The sequence below is a fragment of the Ischnura elegans genome, chromosome 8, assembly GCF_921293095.1.
Source record: "Ischnura elegans chromosome 8, ioIscEleg1.1, whole genome shotgun sequence".
NCBI classification, from domain to species: domain Eukaryota; kingdom Metazoa; phylum Arthropoda; class Insecta; order Odonata; family Coenagrionidae; genus Ischnura; species Ischnura elegans.
Window position 1 is genome coordinate 85,627,109 of NC_060253.1, and position 21,330 is coordinate 85,648,438.

Sequence of the window (21,330 nt, forward strand, 5' to 3'; positions counted from 1 at the left end):
TTCGGTGCCGAAGGTGAACTGCTGAGGGCAGGGGAAATTCCTCCAGTCGCCCTCCTTGGTGAAGTAGTGGGGGCGGAAGAAGGGGAAGGGGAGAGGGGGGAAGGGAGGATAGGGCTTGCTTTGGCTGCTAATGGGCAATGTTTAGCCCGGGCGTTTCAAACGCCTTTTCAACCCAGATGTGGGCCATCTCCCTCCTTCTCACCTCGATGATAGTTGCCCTCTCTGGCAGAACTTCAATGAAAGTTAGGGAAAAACATTGGTCGAGAGAACTGTGGTGTGAGGCAGTGTGAATGGGGATGGGTTCATGAAAGGGGGGAGTTTTGCAGGAGTGCCTGTGGTTATTCATTCGGATGGATATGGGTGTGGTACATTCTCCTATGTAGTACGAGGGGCAAAAATTACAAAACAACCTGTAGACAACGTTGAAGGAAGTACAAGACGGTGTGGAGGAGGATCTATTGATGACAGGTGAGGTGGTGGGGCGTAGCAGGGGGCAGCACTTGCAACGGGGGCGGTTGCATGGAGTCAGGGAGGAAAGTGGGGGGAGTGTGTGCCGGAGGAGGGGGCGGGTGGATTTTAAAATATTACCTAAGTTAGGTGCTCTTCTACAGCGTGATAATACAGGGTTCACTTGTCAACTGGAATTGATCTACACTTATCTTAACCTGGAATATCATCTTAAACTGGAATTGATCAATTTTCTTTCCCTTTTTTCCTTGAAGCTTCCTGCGTAGCTTTTTCTGCGATGAATCGCTCTGCTGAACTTCTCGGTGAAGTACCAACAGTAATCCCCATTATCTTCGGTCATTAGACCTACGTTTTCAATTTTATTATAACTATAAAAAAGCTGTTAAATTCTAAAAATGTTGCTTGATTTCATAAATTTAACTGTAAAATGTGAATAAACGGTGGGTGATACAACTTTAAAACCATCATATATGGATTCAGCAACTTTGAAAACATAAGAATAAGGTATTTTCAGTAAAAAAATTTTTTCTTTGTTGGCCTGTGTAAATAGATGGTAAGACGTTCGCCGGGTCAGCTAGTAATATATAAAGGAAGATGTTTAATACTATTCCACTGCTTTAAGTTTCATTGTTGGTGGTAAGAGTAGGAATGGAGGGTGAATTAGCTTGCCTTTGCATGAGGAGTGCTCGGGCTGCGGCCCTGCTCCGGGTGCCGTTCAAGTAGTCCCTGACGGCCCGCACCTCCCGCTCCCTCTCGGCGGCCGCCTCCTCCTCCTCGCGCTGCCTCCGGATCGACGCCGCCTTCTTCCGCCTCCGATTGGGACCGCCCCCGTCTCCGGCATCCATCTCGCCGCCTCCGTGCTGTTGCTGCTGCTGCTGCCTGCCGATCATGGGGGCCTCCTCCGAGTGGTACGAGGGGAGACCGCCAGGTGGCATCGCCCTCTCACCCCTCGCAGTCTCACCAATACGAACGACCACTCTGTAGAGAAAGGGAAAGATATGAGTGATTGAAGTTACCAAGCCATCCCAAAATTTCTTCACATGACTATTATTATGACCAGTGCAATGCGATCCACTTTTTTTTTAATATTTTTTTCAAAATTATGTTCAACAGGGTAATATTCATAATATCTTTTTAATATAAACATGGCTATAGATCGTTTTAACCCTTATTTGATAAGTCGCGTTCATTTGATTACAATTAGAAAGCTTAGAAGCTGATTAGTAACACAAGCAGCGGTTTCTACAATATTACACTGGCGTAAAAAGGAATGTGACGAAATTGTCTTCAAAATCATATTTATATTTCTAAATGCAGTTTTTCACGAGTTTTGCATATGAATAACAAATTATCCTTTAGGAAATGATGGAAGAAGAGTACATAAATTAGAAAAATTAATAAATTGAGGTAAATTAAACAATTAGGATAAATTAAATTATCGTTGAATGAATGTAGTGATTTGATGACACGTGATTTGATTTTTGACCTTGTAAGTGACATATTTTGTTGAAACTAGGGTTGGTCAACTTGAAGATTGCTTGATTTATTTTATTTATTGGCTATCATATTTTCCCACAGTTATATTTATTATAAAAATTTTCATGCTGCAGGTTCTAGATGCCATTAACTAGAATTACCATCAACCACTTAACAATAGCGTAATCCCTTTTTCGCCACGGGACGGACGGTTGAAAATTCAGTAGGTGTACACTTTTTAGATATCTAAACGTAAAAGTCAATGGTTAATACGAGAAAACCTTATTGAATAACCGAAAATATTACCCCAACTGCCACCTCCATGAGACAGCGAATTGGAAGTGGTCTAAAATTCGTAAAATTTCTCATAATGTCATTCCAAGGAAAAAGAAGTCAATGAGAATGCAATTTCCGACATAAAATTAGTAAGAAATTCAGGAAAACTTGAAGTTATAACCACTTTTAATACTAACGGAAAGATGCGAAAGGCATGCAATGACGGAGGAGATTTCAAGTTTTCCCAAAAATATAGCGGAATTTAAAAAGAAGTCTTCCCTACACTTAGAAGGTATTCCAGCCTTATTTTTCGAGATGATAACTTGATGAAGGACAAAGCGCACGATGGAATGTTTGGCGTTCCGCGTGTATCGACCTGCCGTCTTTTTTTTCCGTCTCATTAACGAAAAAATCCACCCGAGGCTTTGGATTCGAGGACCTCTCACAGATATGTCATTATTCAAGGGATGAATACGCGCTCATCCAATTTTTTTAATCCTGTCAACACAAAGACGATACTACCAAAATAAAAAAAATACATTATTTAATTCATCAGGGAACGAAAAATGAATTTTTTTTAAGATACGGCTACTCGGTACGAAATCAACCTCATCATCAGATAAAGATCTATAAGAGGTCTCGCAAAGGCTACCACCAATACAATGTCTACACGATATGTTTCTCTGCAACATGTACCAGATTCGTGTCCGCTTATCGCTTGTGCTTTCTTCTCTATGAACCACTTTTTGAATACATGCTTCAGAAGTATCAAAAAAAAGGCGTTATTTTATCATACCCTGATTTTTTGGGGAAAAAATTTGAAAAAAAAGCGTAATTCAAAAAGGTTACGAAGTGACACAAAAAGTTATGAATACATGGGTTTTGAGATAGATGTACTTACTTTACGTGCGCAAAAAAATTATAAATTACTTTTACTCGCGACAACTTTACCCATTAAAGCCTGCATTTATTGTTTTTTAAATTTCTTCGCCATTCACTGCGTAGTACTTTGAACCAAACGCACACGACTTATTTCACTATTTCAACACAAACGATCTGCGACCGGTCGCCTTGTGATCCCATAATCCCGCATAGCCGTGAGCAGTTAATATATAAACCGCGAATTCCCATCATCATCACTCAAGAAATGATTTCGGCGTTATTTCATTTATTTTTTGCTTTCCAATTTTTTCCAATATTTATCATAACTAGTTAGTACCAACAAGGATTGAAACGTCATCAACTTATTAGACATATTTGTTTTTGAATCAAGAGGCCCTAGTCAAAGGAAACTGAGTTTGCCACGGATTCATATTACTTTCATGCATGCAATTCGGGTCAGTCTCTTGATTCACCACAGGCAATTTAATTTTATGTTTCTATGGTGTTGAATAACTGATGGCAATATTGATCATTCTGGCGATACTAACATTTGTTTTTACTAGTGCATTTTTTAAAGCTTGGCCTGTGGTCCAGCATTTGTGAAAATATTTTGTGAATTTTAAACACGTTTCTTGAATTTTTAACGCTTGGCCTGTGGCTGCGCATTCGTGAAAATGTTTTGTTAATTTAAAAAACGCATAATTCATGGTTCTTGGGAATCTACCAATATTAATCAAAACGGGATAAGGGCAGAGTTCCTACTCTTTTGCCTTGAATGAAAAAGAATATTATAATTGTTTGTATCGCATAAAATCAAGCGTAAGAATGTACAAATATACGAGCGACTTTAAGAAATGTTCTTGAAGATAATTAACATCCATATCATGGCTACAAGGAATCGTTAAAAAAACAGTTTCGTCTCAAACTTTGTAGAGAATTTATTAATCAAGTCTTGTCTCACACAATACCCGTTAAGGCCTATTAGGGCCGGAACTGTGGGTTTTGTCAGCAGGGGCAAAGATCAGTTGTGCCGGCCCTACCTATGCGTCTATCCCACCACTAAAATATAAAACTTCCGCAACTATTTTTTAAGTTGCACTGCTTAAAGTAAAAAACTTTTTTATTTTTTATTAATATTATTTTTAATAGCATATAATATATTAATTTTGTAAAATAAATTAATTATAAAAATGAAATATCATTTGTTAGCGAACTTTTTTTCCTGTAATTTTGCCGCCCCCTGAAATCTGAAAAAGCCCGGGGAACGTGCCCCACTTCTCCGCTCTAATTTTGAGCCTGATACCTGTTTAAACGACATATTAACACAGAAGATCTGTTTGCGTGAACGATGTTTTTGACCGGAGAAAGGAAAATATAAAAGTTCACGAACCAAAATAGAAAAGGTTCTATTTTCTATACATGCACTCACGCAAGTTGTGGTGGTAACACGGTGCATTTTCGAGTTCATTCTTGCGTTCGTACATTTAGACTCGTGCAGGCTATGGCAACGTGTAAACAGTCGTTTACATATACATCTACACAATACCCCACAAGCCACCTAAAAGGCGTTCGGCAGGGGGTGCTACGACACCAACCGTTTAGCTAAAAATAAATGAAGTGCTCTGACGAAGTTGGGACTAGCGTTTATTAAAGTCCTTTATGGTTCGGGGGAAAAACGAATTCCCATATCTATGCGTTCGGCAAAACATCTCTCTTAATTTATCGCTTCTATGGCACTTGGAAATATAGTGTGGCTCTAATATTATGTTCTCTGTGTCGCTCTTAAAGATATCTAATCTCAATTTTTCAAGCAATCTAAGCCTAGCGCGCAGCCTCCGAGTCGCCAGCGGCTCCCGGCCTAATTCGCTTAACATTTGGGTAAAACTATCCGTTCACTGCAACACTGTACGCCCGTAGCAGTTTTTGATTTGTATTTTATTCAGTTCGAGAATTAAGTCTTTCTGCACCGGATCCCATACGCTCGCTGCATATTCAAGGTGCGGTCGGACTAGAGGGAAATAGCACCTTTCGTTTACTTTCTCATCCGAAAATCTTCCCACCATACGCTTGACGAATCCTAATTTCTTCATGGCTATGCTGCAAATATTATTTATATATGTTAATTACGTTTGTGGCAGCAGGAATGGTTCTGAATCCATGGAAGACAAGAATGCAGGAAAACAAGAGACTCACCTGTTGGCGACATTGCTTCCAGCGACCCTGCGACCACCCGCACCGTTCAAACGACTCTCCGGCAACTGCAGACTCCTGGACCTCCTCACCCTGCTCGAGTTGGACGAGTAGCCGTGGTCTTCTTGTTGCTGCTGTTGTTGCTGCTGCTGCTGCATCTGCTGTTGCTGCTGCTGCTGCATCGCCTCCCTCGCCCCCCGCCTCATGGAAGACGCAGGACCCGGCTGCCCGTGGGGGTACCCAGGCACGGAAGGCTCCGGCGTGACCGGCGAGGGCAGCGTGGTCCTCGACGGTCCGGCCCTGGTGGTCCTGGTGGGCGGAGGGGGTAGGTTGAGGGACGCGATGGCCGATACGGAGGTCAAGGAAGAGGAGGAGGAGGAGGAGGGGCGGTGATGGGGGTGGGATGAGACGGGGGAGGAGGGGGAAGAGTAGGAGGGGCGGCGTTGGTGGTGGTTGGCGGGGGCGGGGGGCTGCGGAGGCTTCCTGCTCGGGGGCCGCCCCGACTCGCCTCCGGACGACGCCGGGAATTCCCTCTCCTCCGGGGAAGGGGTCAGGACCGGCGGAGGCCTGCGTCGTGATGGTCAGGTCTTTTATTTTTACATTCACTTTGCAATACTCTTATCTATCCCCATCTTGGGCTACACGCCTACTCTATGGGCCGATTTTTTTTACAAAGTCTAGCTACAGGGAGGAAGGATGGTATTTTTTATAGTATGGGAGGCCTTCTGGGCGAACTAACTGATGGTCCATAATGAAATATAATCTAAAAATGGCAATTTTTAGTTTATATTTTATCATAAGTTTACAAAAATATAAAGAAAAATCTAGCTACAGGTAGGAAGGATGGCCTTGTTATAACATGTGTCCTTCTCGGCGAACTAAAAGATGGTCGAAGATTTAAATAAATGCTACAAATTACGACTTTAGTTCATATTTTATCATGGGTTTACAAAAGAAATAAAAAAGGCTAGATACAGGTAGGCAGGATGGTCTTGTTATGATATGGGAGGCCTTCTCGGCGAAGTAACTTATGATCCATGATGAACTACAAATGGCAATTTCCCCACTTTAATATAAAACTCCACCACCGACCCTGGCTTCGATATTTTATGCACTAATATATTTTTGACACACAATGCCATTTTGAAAAGATCTTGAAAATGAATGAATTAAATAAGTATGCGTACTTAATTTGACACGATTAGGAAAGCTATCATTTCCGTGATAAATTATCACGGAAAACCAATATAAGATGAAGTTTTTGATATCTGTATCTCGACTGACGATGGCGGTCATGGGGTACCGGTATGAGATTTGCATGGAGTTTACCCAAACAGAGCAAGCTTTGAACCATTCGACGGAAACTTCGCTTAGAATTTCTTGTAGTCCGCCTCTGCCAGGGGTAGCTAGGTGTTAAAAACTCATGTCAAATCCAGACCAGCAATAGAATGCCTTATATGGTTGAATCATCGGTATATTTTTCCAACGATTTAAATGATTATCCTTCCATAAGAAAAAAAAAACTTGACGACATGCGGTACTAACAGAGGTCTGGAAAATTTAGTAGCTGATGAGTGTCCTCAGCATTAATTACGATAAAGGATTGCATATAATTTGTCTAATTAAGGTCACTTTTTTCACAAAAACTACATACTCTTAATATTAAAATTAAATATGTATATATTAATCACAGTAAATTTTTTTCGATGGAAATATTAAAAAAATTATCAACCAAATAGACCTTTCAAAGATAGAAAATGTTTATTTTTTCAGAAAGATAAAGGCCCAAAGAACTGGATTGATATGGCATGAGACAGTGTTTTTGTCTTTCGCCCCTGGTGTCATGCCTCGGTAAAACTATGCCTTAGACTCAGAACAACCAAAATAATTCTCGCAAAGCAGTTTTATGACAGATCTTTCCAGTGATTTGCACATGTGTAAGAGATAGAAACTATCATTTTTTGCAACGATTGAAAGTTTTCCCGCTAGTGATAAAGAATGAATGTTTTAGCACCAATAGTTGTCAATCATTACGATAGTTATAGCAAACATTAATCTATAATCTGCATGATTCACGGTAAACCGAGGTTTGAGCTAGAAGAATGGTCAGTATTGGTATCATTTACTAAGGCCATGAAGTATTTTATTGGGGAAAGGAATGCTACAAGAAGAAAATAAAATGTGGGAAATCCAGAGAAAGCACAATGCAAGCAATTTGACATCAGTATCCAGTATCCAGAAATTTATAACTTCCAAGTTTAGCCCAAACGATTAGGTATGGATTAATGCATAGAGAGAAGGTATATCATGCTAACTGGCCCACAAACTTGCATACAAAATCAAAGTATGAGAGCAAGGTATAGACATTGAAGGGAGATTTAACAATATGGGGAAATACATTTAGTATTAGTATAAAAACGAGTAAATATAGAATAAATAAATTTACAAGACCACAACGTATTATCAGGAAACATACAGAAAATACCTCTCATTATTCACAACAGTCACATAACCGTAAATGACATATGTAAATTAAAACATCTTCAAAACACTTAAAAATATGGCAAGTTACTTGAGATAGGAACAGGGATAGACAGAGATTGCATACATAGAAAAATAACAAGAATGGCCGAATTAAGAATGCCCTATTCCTAATGAAATGACAAGAATTGAAGGTTAGCCTTAAATAAATAAGTCTATTGAGGAATAGGACTTGTTATCAGGGAAATACATTTGGTACGTATGTCATATTAAATATACTCGAAAAGAGAAGACAGAAAATGATGAAACAACTATGGAAAAGTAAGGAAAAAATAAGATGAAACAGATATGGAAGTTGATTTCATAAAATCGCATATTAACTATCATTCGATTAGAAGAAAATAGGGGAATAATCTTACATCAAACAACATACAAATCAGACTGCAGGCTAAGGCATAGAAACCAAGCGTAGAAAAGGTTATGCAAGAGAGAAAAGGAAGTTAAACTCCGAATAAAAAGCAGATGGAATATCAAGGAATTGAAACATTTGAATTACATTAATGAAGGTATTTAACGAGGGGAATATAATAAAATAATTGTAATAATAAAGCAACTAATTAACATAAAGGTTATGAAGAGTACACTGATTACGTATTTTGCAGGAACTCTGGTCAAAGATAGGACTTCAGTTTTTCAGCAAAAACTAATTTTCAGTCAATTTATTTAACATATCCTTGGTTTACCCTAACAATTATAATTCATTCACTTAATAATGGCGAGCAAGTATTTGCTCGAAAAAACTTATTCCAATAATCTTAATAAGCGTACGCGGTCTGTATTGCTGTAAGAACACGTTTAACCTAAAAAAATGGCTAAACATAGCAATGCCATTTGAAACGGCTCTTAAAATATAGCTAGGTAAGTATATTTTGATAATTAAAAAGGAATTTTCAAATAAATCTTTGCATGTACATGATAGCTGAATGATTGCAGTGCAAATGATGGGTTTCCCTTTAAACATTTTGAATAAATTTACTGAAATGCTGTCTGTACTAAAAAGTTATAATCCAATCATTGACCAATACTTCTGAGAAAATACATATTGACTAAATATATGCAAGTAGTTGAGACGATTATATGAAGTTTCATTCTAGAATTATAACTTAGGACAATGATTCCCGTAAGTAGCATTATGAAAGGTTAACACATGAATAGAAAAAAAAGAAAAATTATCAGAGGTATTACTGTACGGCAGCATAGTAAATATTAAAAAATATTATGAGAAAGACTGAAATCATTGGGTAAGGAATCGGTAAATGTACATATGAAACTATCGTACCAGTAATATATTCCTTTCAGTCATAATGCCTAAAAAGAGGACGCGACCTTGAAACCTACTCCCTAATTTGTGTACCTACTGGTCCGTAATTATAGAGATGAACCACGAAATGTACCGTATGAAAGATTGACAAACGTTTTGAAAGATGTCCTCTCAAAGCCATATATATGGTAAAAATGAAAAAAAAAACTAACTTAAGCCTTCGTAGGAATAGAAGGAATATTAACTTCGCTATTTCCACATGGTAAACGTTCCATGCTCCAAAAGTCCAAAGTTACGCCCGCTACTATTAATTATAACTTAAACCAACGGGAATAAAAAATTTATGACTTAAAGGAATGTATTAATATGGATGATATGAACAAATACATGATGCGGAAATAAGTATTCGAGATCTCTTCCTTCATGCCCACATAAAAAAACTTGCATATAAGAGTTATTTACCAGAAAATGCGTCAGACATCTCTCTGTCTCTTTCTCTCCCCACGAGTCGCCAACTACTATATCTGGAGTAAAAGGCCAATGGGTACCTGTGAAATAGGTGCTGCGGTGGACCGGGCGGCGGCAGTCTCAGGCTCCTCTCATCAACATCCAGGGTCGTGGCGCTGTCCAGAGAGGCAGCCTCGTGACGGAGACCCGGGCTCCGACCCCAGCGGGCCAGCCTCGATGACTGCGCCGCCGAAGCAGGGTGGCCGGGCGGCAGGGGCTGCGAAGGAGACGGGGTGTTCCCGCTGCCCAGAACGTTCCCCGAGGAAGACGACGAATAAGGCATGCCCTGGGGTCTCCTCCCGGGGGCTGATGGCGAAGAGTCCAGGCTTCGACCACCGGAGACGGCACCTTGGGGAGCGTGCCCCCTCTGAATCTGCTGCTGCTGTTGTTGTTGAGGAGGCGGAAAGGGTGAATCCAAGGATCCGGACTCGGGAACTGCCCTCCTGTGCAGTCCGTGCGACCCTTGACCCCTGAAGGCCGAGTGCGTCAGCAAGTGGTGGTCCATTGAGGACGAGGAAGACGTCGAGGAGGAGAAGGAGGAGTGGGAAAAGGAGTAGGAGGAGGCGGAAGACGGGACTCCGACCGCGACGTGAGCTGTCGCCACGGCTCCTGAGCTTGGGGAAGTCGTTGTCGGCAGGGTGCTCCAGTTGATCCTGGGCGGCGGGGGAGAGTCGGGTGCCGGCGGGGGCGGAGGCGAGCTCCCGTCGGAGGTTATTGCATTGGATCGAGGCAAGGGCGGCCTCCTGTGAGACCGCACCCTAGGAGCCTCTGCTGCAGCCGTGTTGGAATCCTGGAAGGCGGGTGGTGGAGATATGATAGGCGTGTTCAGGGGGTGCAGCGGATCGCTCGGGGACATGATACCGCCGTGGGTAGGCGAGGATGGTTCCAGTAGCTCCGGCGGAGGGGTAGACAGACACCTCCTCAGCTCCCTGGGAGGAATCCTCAAAGTTGCAGGTCTCCTACGACCGTTACTGTCCCCGTTGTCACCACCAGAATTCTGTCCGGTCAAGCCAGATAAGCGTTCGATTAGTCTTGCGTTCTCGTCCGTGGGGGAGCAGTCAAAGTAAGAGTCAGTGACAGGTTCTGCCTCGAGAGACCTCCAATGCGGTTCCCGCCTGACCTGAACCCAGCCGGATCGTCCCAAGAAGACGCCTTGGGCGTGTTTATCGCTCCACCTCACGGGAGAAAGGTCCCGGCCGGCTATAGCGGCACGGCCGGAAAGGAGCACGTGGGAACCCCCGCCGGCATCCGAGCCATCGTTACCGGCCTCGACCCCAAGGAGCAGACCCCTTCCAGGGTTTCCCCCTTCTCCACCTCCTCCACCACTACCGGCCCTCCTGATCCCGGAAGGACCGAAGTTGGAGTCTGTCTGCAATCCGTCGTGGAGGTCATCGCTACCCCCGAGTTGGACCATCGAGGAACCGGCCGATCTGTTCGATCCGTTGAGGTACATCGGTCTCCTCTCGCCACCGAGGCTCCCCGCTCCACTCGTCCGGAAGTTGAACCTGTTGCTGCAGACCCTCTCGACGCTACCGCCCCTGATGTCTCCCGGCCCCTGCGGCGGTCCACCGATACGCGGTGGCCTGTTGGATCCGCCGGGCATCCTGTTGCGGGGGTCGTCCAGCGACTGGTGCGGGTTGTTGAGGCCGGGGTGTCTCAGTTGTCGGTGCACCTGGTGGTGTTTGGGGAAGCACCCGACCGAGGAACCTTCCAGGGAGGTGTCTCCCGTCCGGTCGACGGGCGTTGTACCCGCCCCCCGGTCCCACGGCTCGGAGGAGCAGCGCAGGTGGAGGACGGACACGTTGGGGCCTCTGGCGGAAGAAAAGAGAAAGAGTCAGGGAAAGGTTCAAAGGAGATCAAAACAATGAAATCCATATTTAGTTATATGAATGAGGTAATGAGCATTTATTATGCTTTAGGAAAAACTTATAAGAGTCAAGGAAAGAAAAACGTATATGTTCTGCTCTGAAAAATATTATTTTGACTAAATATTCCATATTAGCGATGCAAAAAATAAAAATTCGGCTTTGAAGAAGTCACAGCAAGGCTTAAAAAGTAAAAAAACTTTGTATATAAATACAAAAAATATTCAATATAATTAAAACGAAAATAACATAACAAGTTTTGGCACTAATCGTAACGAATACATATATAAATAGGTTTTGATAACAAGAAAAAATGAAAGGAAAAAAAGAACTTGAATCCTGGTCTTCAAGCAAAAGCACACTTTTCTTTAAATGATTGAAGCGATTGCCATATAATGGAGATCTTGATCAGCTGTTTGCCTTGATTTAATTATTTTCGATCCAATTAAAATTTGGAAATCATGGTAATTGCTACAATCAGATTAAGCTGAAAGGTGACCGCAACCGGAAATTCTGTGCACGGCTAACACACATGAAACCACATCCAACAAGTGTGGCAGAATTTCATTTTTTTTAACCTATGGCAATTTAGAAGACATAATATCTAATAGAATCGGATTTAGTCCAAATTCGATCGAAACATGTAAATTTATCAAAGGTAACTTAAGACCACATTCAACAGCTGTGACAAGGTGAGTATATTTAGAGCCTATTAGAATTTAGTAAATTAGGTAATAAATAGAAAAGGTTAAGCCTAAGACGACCGAAAAAGAACCATTTCATTTAACACGCTTGTTATGATTCGGTTAGTTTCTTGCCCGTCAAAATAGTTGGAGTCATGGAAACTAGAAAGGTGATTGATTCAAGGAATACTACTCGTACGCAGCTCAGAGGAAGCCATTATTTACACGTTTGCAGGGATTCGATTTGTTCATTGCTTCGTGACATGACTGCATGATTGATCCTCGACTAACAAGGTCAAATTATGAAATTCCAAAGATACGGTTTAAACTTAAAACGGGGAATGCAGCAATACAAAGAAATATTATTCATCAAATCTTTTACTGATTGTTACTTAAATCAGTTTAAGCAAGGATGAATTTATATTAATAAAATGATATTAATTACAGAAAATCAGAAATAATCGCGAAAACCCGATCAGAAATTTAAAAAAATCACTGAAAAAAACGAAGCTCAAACAAATATCCACTAATTTAAATCTTCGATTAGAGCCCACAGTTTTTTTAGCGCAAGCTTTGTGACGTTAAGGTGTTAGGCCTTTTATACGATAACTGAGAGGTATACTTACATTTTTTCGCAGTGGATATTACAAAGTCATAGAGAACATTGAGAAATATTTTTTCATCCGACCAAATACGGCGAAAAACTCCCCTAATACATATTTACTGAAAAAAATTTCATCCCGCGAACGTAATTTTAAAGGGAGAACATTTTTTGACACGGGAAAATGATTAAAAAGCGACGTAGTTCTTACTGCGTAGTGAAAAACAGTTCTCATAAACAGGAATTTCATAAATTCCTCATTGAAAAACAGGTCTGAATACACTTCGACTGGATAACATAAAACGTTAGTTATACTACAAAGAAAAAGCGCCCGATGAATGGAATGGAGTAAGGCAAGAAAAATGTTTAATAACTGTCATTCTTGAGTAGAACTTGGTAACGTCTCTTATTTTACACTTAACCCATTATAACCCAATTTTGCTTCTAAGCAACATCAAAAAAGTATAAGTTTTTTGATCTATTCAGGAAATATCTCAACTACGCATTATTTTGTGGTGTAAATTGTAATGACGAAATATTTAGCTGCCACAATAATTATGATTGAGTCCAAAATTTTCTATTTTTCAAAATGAAAAATCTTGAAATTTGATTTCTTCCAGAAACAGCTCTGGGTTAGAAAGGGTTAACAAGTAATTAGTTTTTGAATGTACACTAAACAAGTCATGTAGACCTTTGTTACGTCACTTATTTTGCACTTAACAAGTCATTTTTTGAATGTATTTAATTGGTTACTTAAGTGGATGAACCATGCTTCATCTATAAATAACGGCCATGCGCACTCGCATATCCGGTTACCATTTCCCAGGTAACTATTTGCTTACTTCTTCACTTCCAAATCGGCGATGACAAATTGGCTTCGCAGTTGCACAGTGCCATTTCCATTTTCGGACAAAATAAACTTGGTGTGAAGTTATGCGCGCTAAATTCTCTCGCTGGCTGCTCAGAACTTCTGCAGCCCTTGATAACTTGATGAGATTTACGCTTCCAGAGTGACAAGGATTATGCTCACGAGTTTGGATAACCTAGCCGTAAATGGATACAGTACTTATATACGATAAATATAGAACGATTTAGTAGCATGCAAGGCACAAAAATTGCAATTTATTAACTCACCAGGATAGAAATGAAATTAAAAACGATTAAAAATTGATCATGTCGGAAATATCGCCTTGAAATTATTCATAAGCATTATTACTATTAATGACACAGGCCAACAAAAAAATTTTGTTTGAAAACTTTTTTTATTTTAATAGCTGATCTTTATAGATTTTGATGTGCCGAATCCAAACCTGGCCTTAGTTTGTTTGTATCACCCATAGTTTCCAAGCAATATGCATTTAATATTTAGTCTAACACCCCTATACGGTATACAGGGAAATCGATGAAACAATGTGTTACATCATAAAATTGTTTGTATTTACTGTTCACTACATCGTGATAAAATTGTTTGTATTTACTACAGCGTGATAATGCAGGTTTCACTTGTCAACTGGAATTGGTCTACATTTTCTTTCCCTTTTTTTCCTTGAAGCTTCTTGTGTAGCTTTTTCTGCGATGAATCGCTTGCTGAACTTCTCGGTGAAGTACCTACAGTAATCCCCATTATCTTCGTTCATTAGACCTACTTTTTCAATTTTATTATAACTATAAAAAAGCTGTTAAATTATAAAAATGTTGCTTGATTTCATAAATTTAACTGTAAAATGTGAATAAATGGTGGGTGATACAACTTTAAAACCACCATATATGGATTCAGCAACTTTAAAAACATAAGAATACGGTATTTTCAGAAAAAAAAGTTTATTAATTGTTGGCCAGGGTAATTAATGGCCATGTATCTTAAGAATTCTTGGGGAAGGAAGAGACGCAATTTTTCGGCTAAAATGATAAGTACATATTAATAAATTTCACATAATGTAATCCTTAGAGGTTTATTGGAATGCCAACAATTTTGTTGGCATTCCAATTCGGCTGATATTTTGACCATAGTCGGTATTTTTGTACCGCAAAATCATAAAATCTGTTGCGACCGAGATACCTAAACTTACGAGCGAATTTATTACTAAGTTTCCAAAAACATATTGTACCAGAAGCTAGTTCCTCCTTTAATTTTTGTTAACTACCTAATATTATTATTCAATTATTATTGCTAAAACCATGATATGTTGGAGTGATTTTTCAATCCAATAATTTTATTGCAGGAAATATAGAAATACCTGTCAATCATTTCCTTAGATATTCTTATTCCTCATTGCATCAGTCGTTATCCTAGGTAAAAATTGAAGCAAAAGTTTTTTTCATGGTAGTAAAACAGTTTCACTGCATTATATACTTTGCATTTATAAACGATTTTCAGAATGAAATTAACATCATTTTAAAGAAGGATCATTTAAAAACTCTCTTTTTCTTTAATATCTCACTATGTGCTCCACATTCTGCTGATAACAAGTTCTGGTAATGGATACAACCTGAGCTTTCTTGTAAGGAAAAATTATGATGTTTAGCGGCCAGTTGATGACATCCTCGCAAGGCACTTAGCGCCACAAAGACAGCGTGGACGCTGGTGATGCCCAAAGCAACAACAATGGGGTCGAGGTAAAAAGGTTTCTTAGGAGCTTAAAACCCAAATCGCACGAGGAAATAATCCCTTTTGGAGATCGAGTCTGCCATCCTACCTCGCTTTATGGCAGCGTAAGAACCTTCTAAAAGGCACGTACTACCTCTTTCTTTTCGTTAATGGAGGGCATTAAGGAGGTAAGTTCGCGACTGCGCGATCCAAAACAAATGCTTTTCGCATTAACGAAAAAAATTGCGAAATAAGACGATATCCGTTGGGGCTAAAAGAAAAATTATGGAACCCAAAATTTTTATAGTATTTTCATTATATTTTTAAATTAATATTTTCCCAGGTATTCTAACAGACTGCATCATGTTATTAACGTCATTTGAATTCATCTAGAGAATTTATTTACTAAAATCCCAAAAAGTTAACAGCATAGCGTGCCTAAATTTAATTTTGTCGTGAGTTATATGGCATAGCGAACATTATTTTAACATTTTTTTTTAAATAGAGGCACTCATAGAGTAACCAAAATTTGGCCTTTTGTTTGACAAGTACTACCAAAAGATCTTGTGAGAAAATGTGTATAGTAAAATATGATTTCCAGAAATTAAAAAAAAAAATAAAGCTTTTTTATGGTCATTAGTCGATGAAGTACGATTATAGATGCGCATTTCGAAACTTTCATGAGAATGACATACACCTCGTTTCTGGTAACAGCCTCCTTAATGAAGGACCTCGATGACTTGAGAATGCACTTGAACAAGATGTCTTGCATTAAGGTCTTCAACGACGGCGAAAATGGCGTCTGAGGACAACTTTAGCATCCATTAATAAACGATATGTACCAATGATAACAGATTCAACGGGAAGCCGAAACTTCGATGATGAAGATCATAGCCAAACTTTTCGGTTAATTTTCCCATTCCGTTCCTTCTCTCTATCAAAACTTTAGTGGCTTATCTAAGAATGCAGATACTGAAACCTATTGTAGAGGAAACACTGGTCCATGAAGGCAAAGGGGAAAAGAGGAGAAATATCTTGTTGGGATAGAACGTGGAACGGAATTTCTCTCCTACATCTTCGTGCAACCCAGCAAGTGGTGTTCATCGGCGGGTTTTTTTTTAGAATTCTTAATTCCACGAGAATTCCTACACCTGTCCGTACATAATACTTCCCTCCCCACAAGGTTTGCCGCTGCCAGGTAAAAAATATCAGCAGGTAACAAGTATGAATAGATTTAATTAAAGTATCATTACCCTGTACAGTGTACACAGGCCATCAAAAAAATTGTTTGAAAACTTTTTTTATTTCAATAGCTGATCTTTATAGATTTTGATGTGCCGAATCCAAACCTGGCCTTAGTTTTTTTGTATCACCCATAGTTTCCCAGCAATATGTATTTAATATTTAGTCTAATACCCCTATACGGTATACAGGGAAATCAATGAAACACTGTGTTACATCATAAAATTGTTTGTATTTACTGTTCACTACATCGTGATAAAATTGTTTGCATTTAATACAGCGTGATAATACAGGGTTCTCTTGTCAACTGGAATTGGTCTACATTTTCTTTCCCTTTTTTCCTTGAACCTTCTTGAGTAGCTTTTTCTGCGTAGAATCGCTTGCTGAACTTCTCGGTAAAATACCAACAGTAATCCCCATTATCTTCGTTCATTAGACCTACTTTTTCAATTTTATTAAACTACACAAAATCTGTTAAATTCTAAAAATATTGCTTGAAATCATAAATTTAACTGTAAAATGTGAATAAATGGTGGGTTATACAACTTCAAAACTATAATATTTGGATTCAGCAACTTTAAAAACATAAGAAGAAGGTATTTTCAGTAAAAAGTTTTTTCATTGTTGGCCTGTGATATTATTGATAATTGAAATTGAGAAATATTTTTGATTGGCAGTTAAGGTAACCTCAATAGAAAGCATCTTCTGAAACGGGTGAGAGTTTAAGAGATCAGAGAGATAGGGCTACGTCACTTATAGAATGAAATCAACAGTATAAGGCTAGATGTTGTGGAGAATAATGATGCTAAGTAAAACATTAAAAGGGTTTAGCTTACGAGCACGTGCACTTTAATGTTGAACCGTTTCCTAGTTTCGACGCAACCGTGCATCTAGTTTTGGCTCACGAATGCGTCAAAGCTAGTTGCACGGTTCAAAATTAAATTTGACATGCACTGCATCCTTTGCGTATTACATTTTACATCATTATGTTACATAAAATCTCGCCTCACAACCCTGATTTCATTCTATGTGTGTACTTAGAGCTGTGACGTAACCCGAGCTATTTGATTTTTGAAAATCTCACCCGCTCCAGAAGAGGGGTCCAATTGAGGTCACTTCAAATTAACTGTCAGTCCAAAATATGGCACTGTGTTCATTAGGAATAATAATAAATATTAGGTTATGATACTTAAACGAACTCTGCTCATGTTTAGTACAAGCCACTATTAAATGTTACGCAGATAGAGAATCTCCAAGGAAATAAACGCGGGATCCCATGGACATACCTTTACGGATCTTATATAGCACCTGCGCACACGAGGTGAAAATATTCCACGCAAGAAAAATCATTAGCTCTGACCAACCTAAACGATTAAGGGAAATGATTTTTTCCTCGGCGGAAATTCCCGATGTACTAGAAGGTAGATTTATTTGAGAGTGAAATGAATTTCTCCCCCCTACTCAGGTAGCACCAAGAGTTTCATTCCTCCTTCGGTCGCACAGGCTCTGAATGGCGCCCACAAATCGATAACTCCGTCTATGGCATCAAGAGGGCGCTAATTGAACGGATCTGGAGACGCCAAGACGAATGCAAGCCCTCGAATGCCTCTGTAGTTTCAGCGAGGCTGGATTTCAAAACGATTTCCTGCAAGCGGCAAGTCTATGCCAAACTTATGCATCGTTTTGGAATGCGGGAGCGAAAGTTCATGGCGAAAATTAATGTACTGCAGCTGATTTTATTACTAAGTAAGGTATAATGGGGAAGTGTAATGGATAATGTGGCCATAAAGCTATGTTTTCTAACCAAAAGTCTCGGAATTGAGTGTGGAGAATCGAGTCACTAGTGGAAATAGGAGTGAGATTACTTTTGGAGGCAACAGATTGGACATGATGAAATTTGTGAACCGGCATCTTCGACCTTAAGACGCTGGCAGTAGTGGCAGCGAAACTGTTGTCATCGCCATAGCAACCGACGCGATAGTAACCAGAAATAAAGAACTTCATCGAACACCGCGGAAATATCCGTTCTCACATATGACAGTTATATTTACTCTCTATGGTATTCAGTGGCGTAGCCAGGACGTTTTTCGGGGATGGGGGTTCCAAAACCAGGGGGGGGGGGAATTTTGTAAAACAGTATACTAAGTAATGGGTTTTAAACTAATTTTAACACTTTCCACAATCGAAAAAACTTCATTTGTTACCGAAATATATTGTAAATTCATGAGTTTTCAATATTTCGTTTTTTTCATGAAGGAAAATACTTGTGTTTTTATATTTCGGGGGGGGGGGGGGGTCCGTATCCTCTGTAAGCCTCCCCCCTAGCTACGCCATTGATCGGATACTTTAAAGTACTCGCCAATTCTCGGATTTCGGACTACCCTCTCATTTTCAACTCCGGGGTACGATTGACACTAATGGAAGTTATTCTGATGGGTTGTCATTGCGACCAGTTTCTTTCGAGTGGCTTGTAATGAAAACAGAATTTTCGGGAAAACGAAAATGTTTATTCCGATGACCCACCCTGATGAGTCATCGAAATGTAAATTTCCCAAAAATTCTGATCGCGTTACCAAGCGCTTTAAATAATCCGGTCGTGATGACAACGGAATAATTCATGCCAGTGACAATCATACCTCCCTGCCTCCTGTGGTACATGCTAAGTCTCGAAACCGTATCACACATGGGGAATTCATGTCACAGTCATTAAAAAGGCAATGTTATTGGCTTGCGGAATTAATGGAATAAAAACTTTATAACTTTCACTTTCAAATTCTGAAAGAATTTAGGCAAGATTTGCATTAAAATTAAAAGAAAAAAGCTTATCCCTTCATCACTACAGGTGTAAGAACTAGAATACATGAGGAAAGCTCCCGAACTAAAATTATTTTTTGATCGACATTTCATCAGAAGGATAATTAGCTGGTTTACTACGTAATACATTACGTAATAAATAATTTTTTTAATGGTAAAGTAATAATTAACGCAAGATACGCTTTGAAAGCAAGAAAAGGCTTATCTCTTCATCTATATAGGTGGAGGAACAAGAATTGCTATGTGGGTAAATATTTCGAATTCGCATAGAATTTTAGGTCAATATTAAATAAGAAGGATAAGTGGCAGGCTTAATGCAGAGGAATCATGCAATAATGAGGAACAATATTTTTATATCATCGTTTTTCAGCTTCTAAAATAATATAGTAGTACATAAAAGGAAATTGGATCAGATCATTTCGATATAGAATTCTGCACAGAATTATCTGTCAGGTGCCTACTTTAGTTATTACAGTAACTCATAGGTTATTATGGGCCTCTCATTATATTCTAAGTAAGCAGAAAGGCACACGCTGTTAAGCAATCATCCTGCGGCTCTTATCTATGCCTCTGTGAACCGCAGACGAACATATTTTGTGCCGCCGGCTGGGGCTCTTTACTCCTCTGAATTTTCCTAAGTAAGTAAGTAAGTAAGTACGCTTCTCCGCAGCGCCGAAGTGAACGAGGCAAGAGGAGCCCTTAAAATATTCACGCCGAGGTCACGTGCCGGGCCCTGGGATTACAACCGTGCGTGGTGGCGCATCCTAGCGGCCTCCGCTCGCGTTTTGTTTTTGAGAGAGAGAGAGAAGGGGAAAAAATGCGCCTTCACCACATGCATTATTAGCCTCGTGATGAAAGTACGGAGCGGGACCTCTAAGCGGCCATACCATGCGCTGCGGGGACAATGCGGATCTGTGGAGCAAGGAGCTTAACGGACACACAAGGCCATTACCGATAGTGGCCGGCTTATGTGAGCACCGCGCAAGCTCCAAATCTTAGGTCCCGCAGGTACAGTCGCTATGCCAGCGGTTGGAGGTTTCCATGTTAATCCTTTACACCAAGTGCTTCAAGCCCTGTGTAAGCTAATTAACTCACGAAAATATCCTTGGATGACAAAAAATATTAGTATTCTGAATTAAACTAACTCCCCCGCCAAAAATGTGCGTCATTTTTCTATTTTACTGACGCTAAGTATAATTTTAAATGCTGGCATACATTTGCAAAGGATGCATTAGTTTTATGTAATGATTACCTTGTATATAATCTCAGTATTTTGTACCAGGAACATAAGATAATAGCATAATAATCATGGTGTTATTCAACTAGTTAAACTAAAGTAAAGCATCGCAGCGGTTATGGGCATCGGTATTAATACTTTAAAACGAGTGCTTCGAGTCCTATGTAAGCTCATAAATGCATGATAATATTCTAGGAAGATAGAAAATATTACTATTCTGAATTTCTGAATTAAACTAATTCCTCCGCCAAAGATTTGTCATTGTTCTGTATAAACGCTTAGTAGAATGTTAAATGCTTTCATACAATTGTAAAGGATGAATTAATTTCATATTATATACTCGTTGGCGCTCGACTAAATCAAATTTGTTTTTATGATGGTTTTTTTATTATCTTCCTTCGAATGATCGCAGCGTCAGATTTTTATGGCCAATATTTTGAACTAAAGTCCATATTCAATTTCAAATCAATATGTAATCAAAATTTAGAAAGTTTAGCGGTTCTACAATTTTTCCCAGGGTTATGGACGATTCTAGAGAGGGTCGATCACATGACTTTTTGTTTTATCTCGTATAGTTCATCCTCGACCTTGTATGAGTGAGTGGGTTAAATAGCATATAGATACCTCGTATACAATCTCAGTACTTTGTACTAGGAAAGTACAGATAATATCATAGGACTAAGAATTGCTCAAATAGTTA

General features: G+C 39.5%; 1 protein-coding gene across 1 annotated transcript in view; it reads right to left on the reverse strand.

Annotated features, from left to right (window-relative positions):
* The window catches only part of LOC124164449, a 623,547-nt gene that overhangs the window by 408,549 nt on the left and 193,668 nt on the right, over positions 1-21,330 (reverse strand). The window contains exons 2-4 of the mRNA XM_046541774.1: positions 9,643-11,412; positions 5,296-5,859; positions 1,138-1,446 (exon numbers count right to left, since the gene is read on the reverse strand). Coding sequence (XP_046397730.1) covers positions 1,138-1,446; positions 5,296-5,859; positions 9,643-11,412 — 2,643 coding nt within the window. The remainder of the gene's footprint in view (positions 1-1,137; positions 1,447-5,295; positions 5,860-9,642; positions 11,413-21,330) is intronic.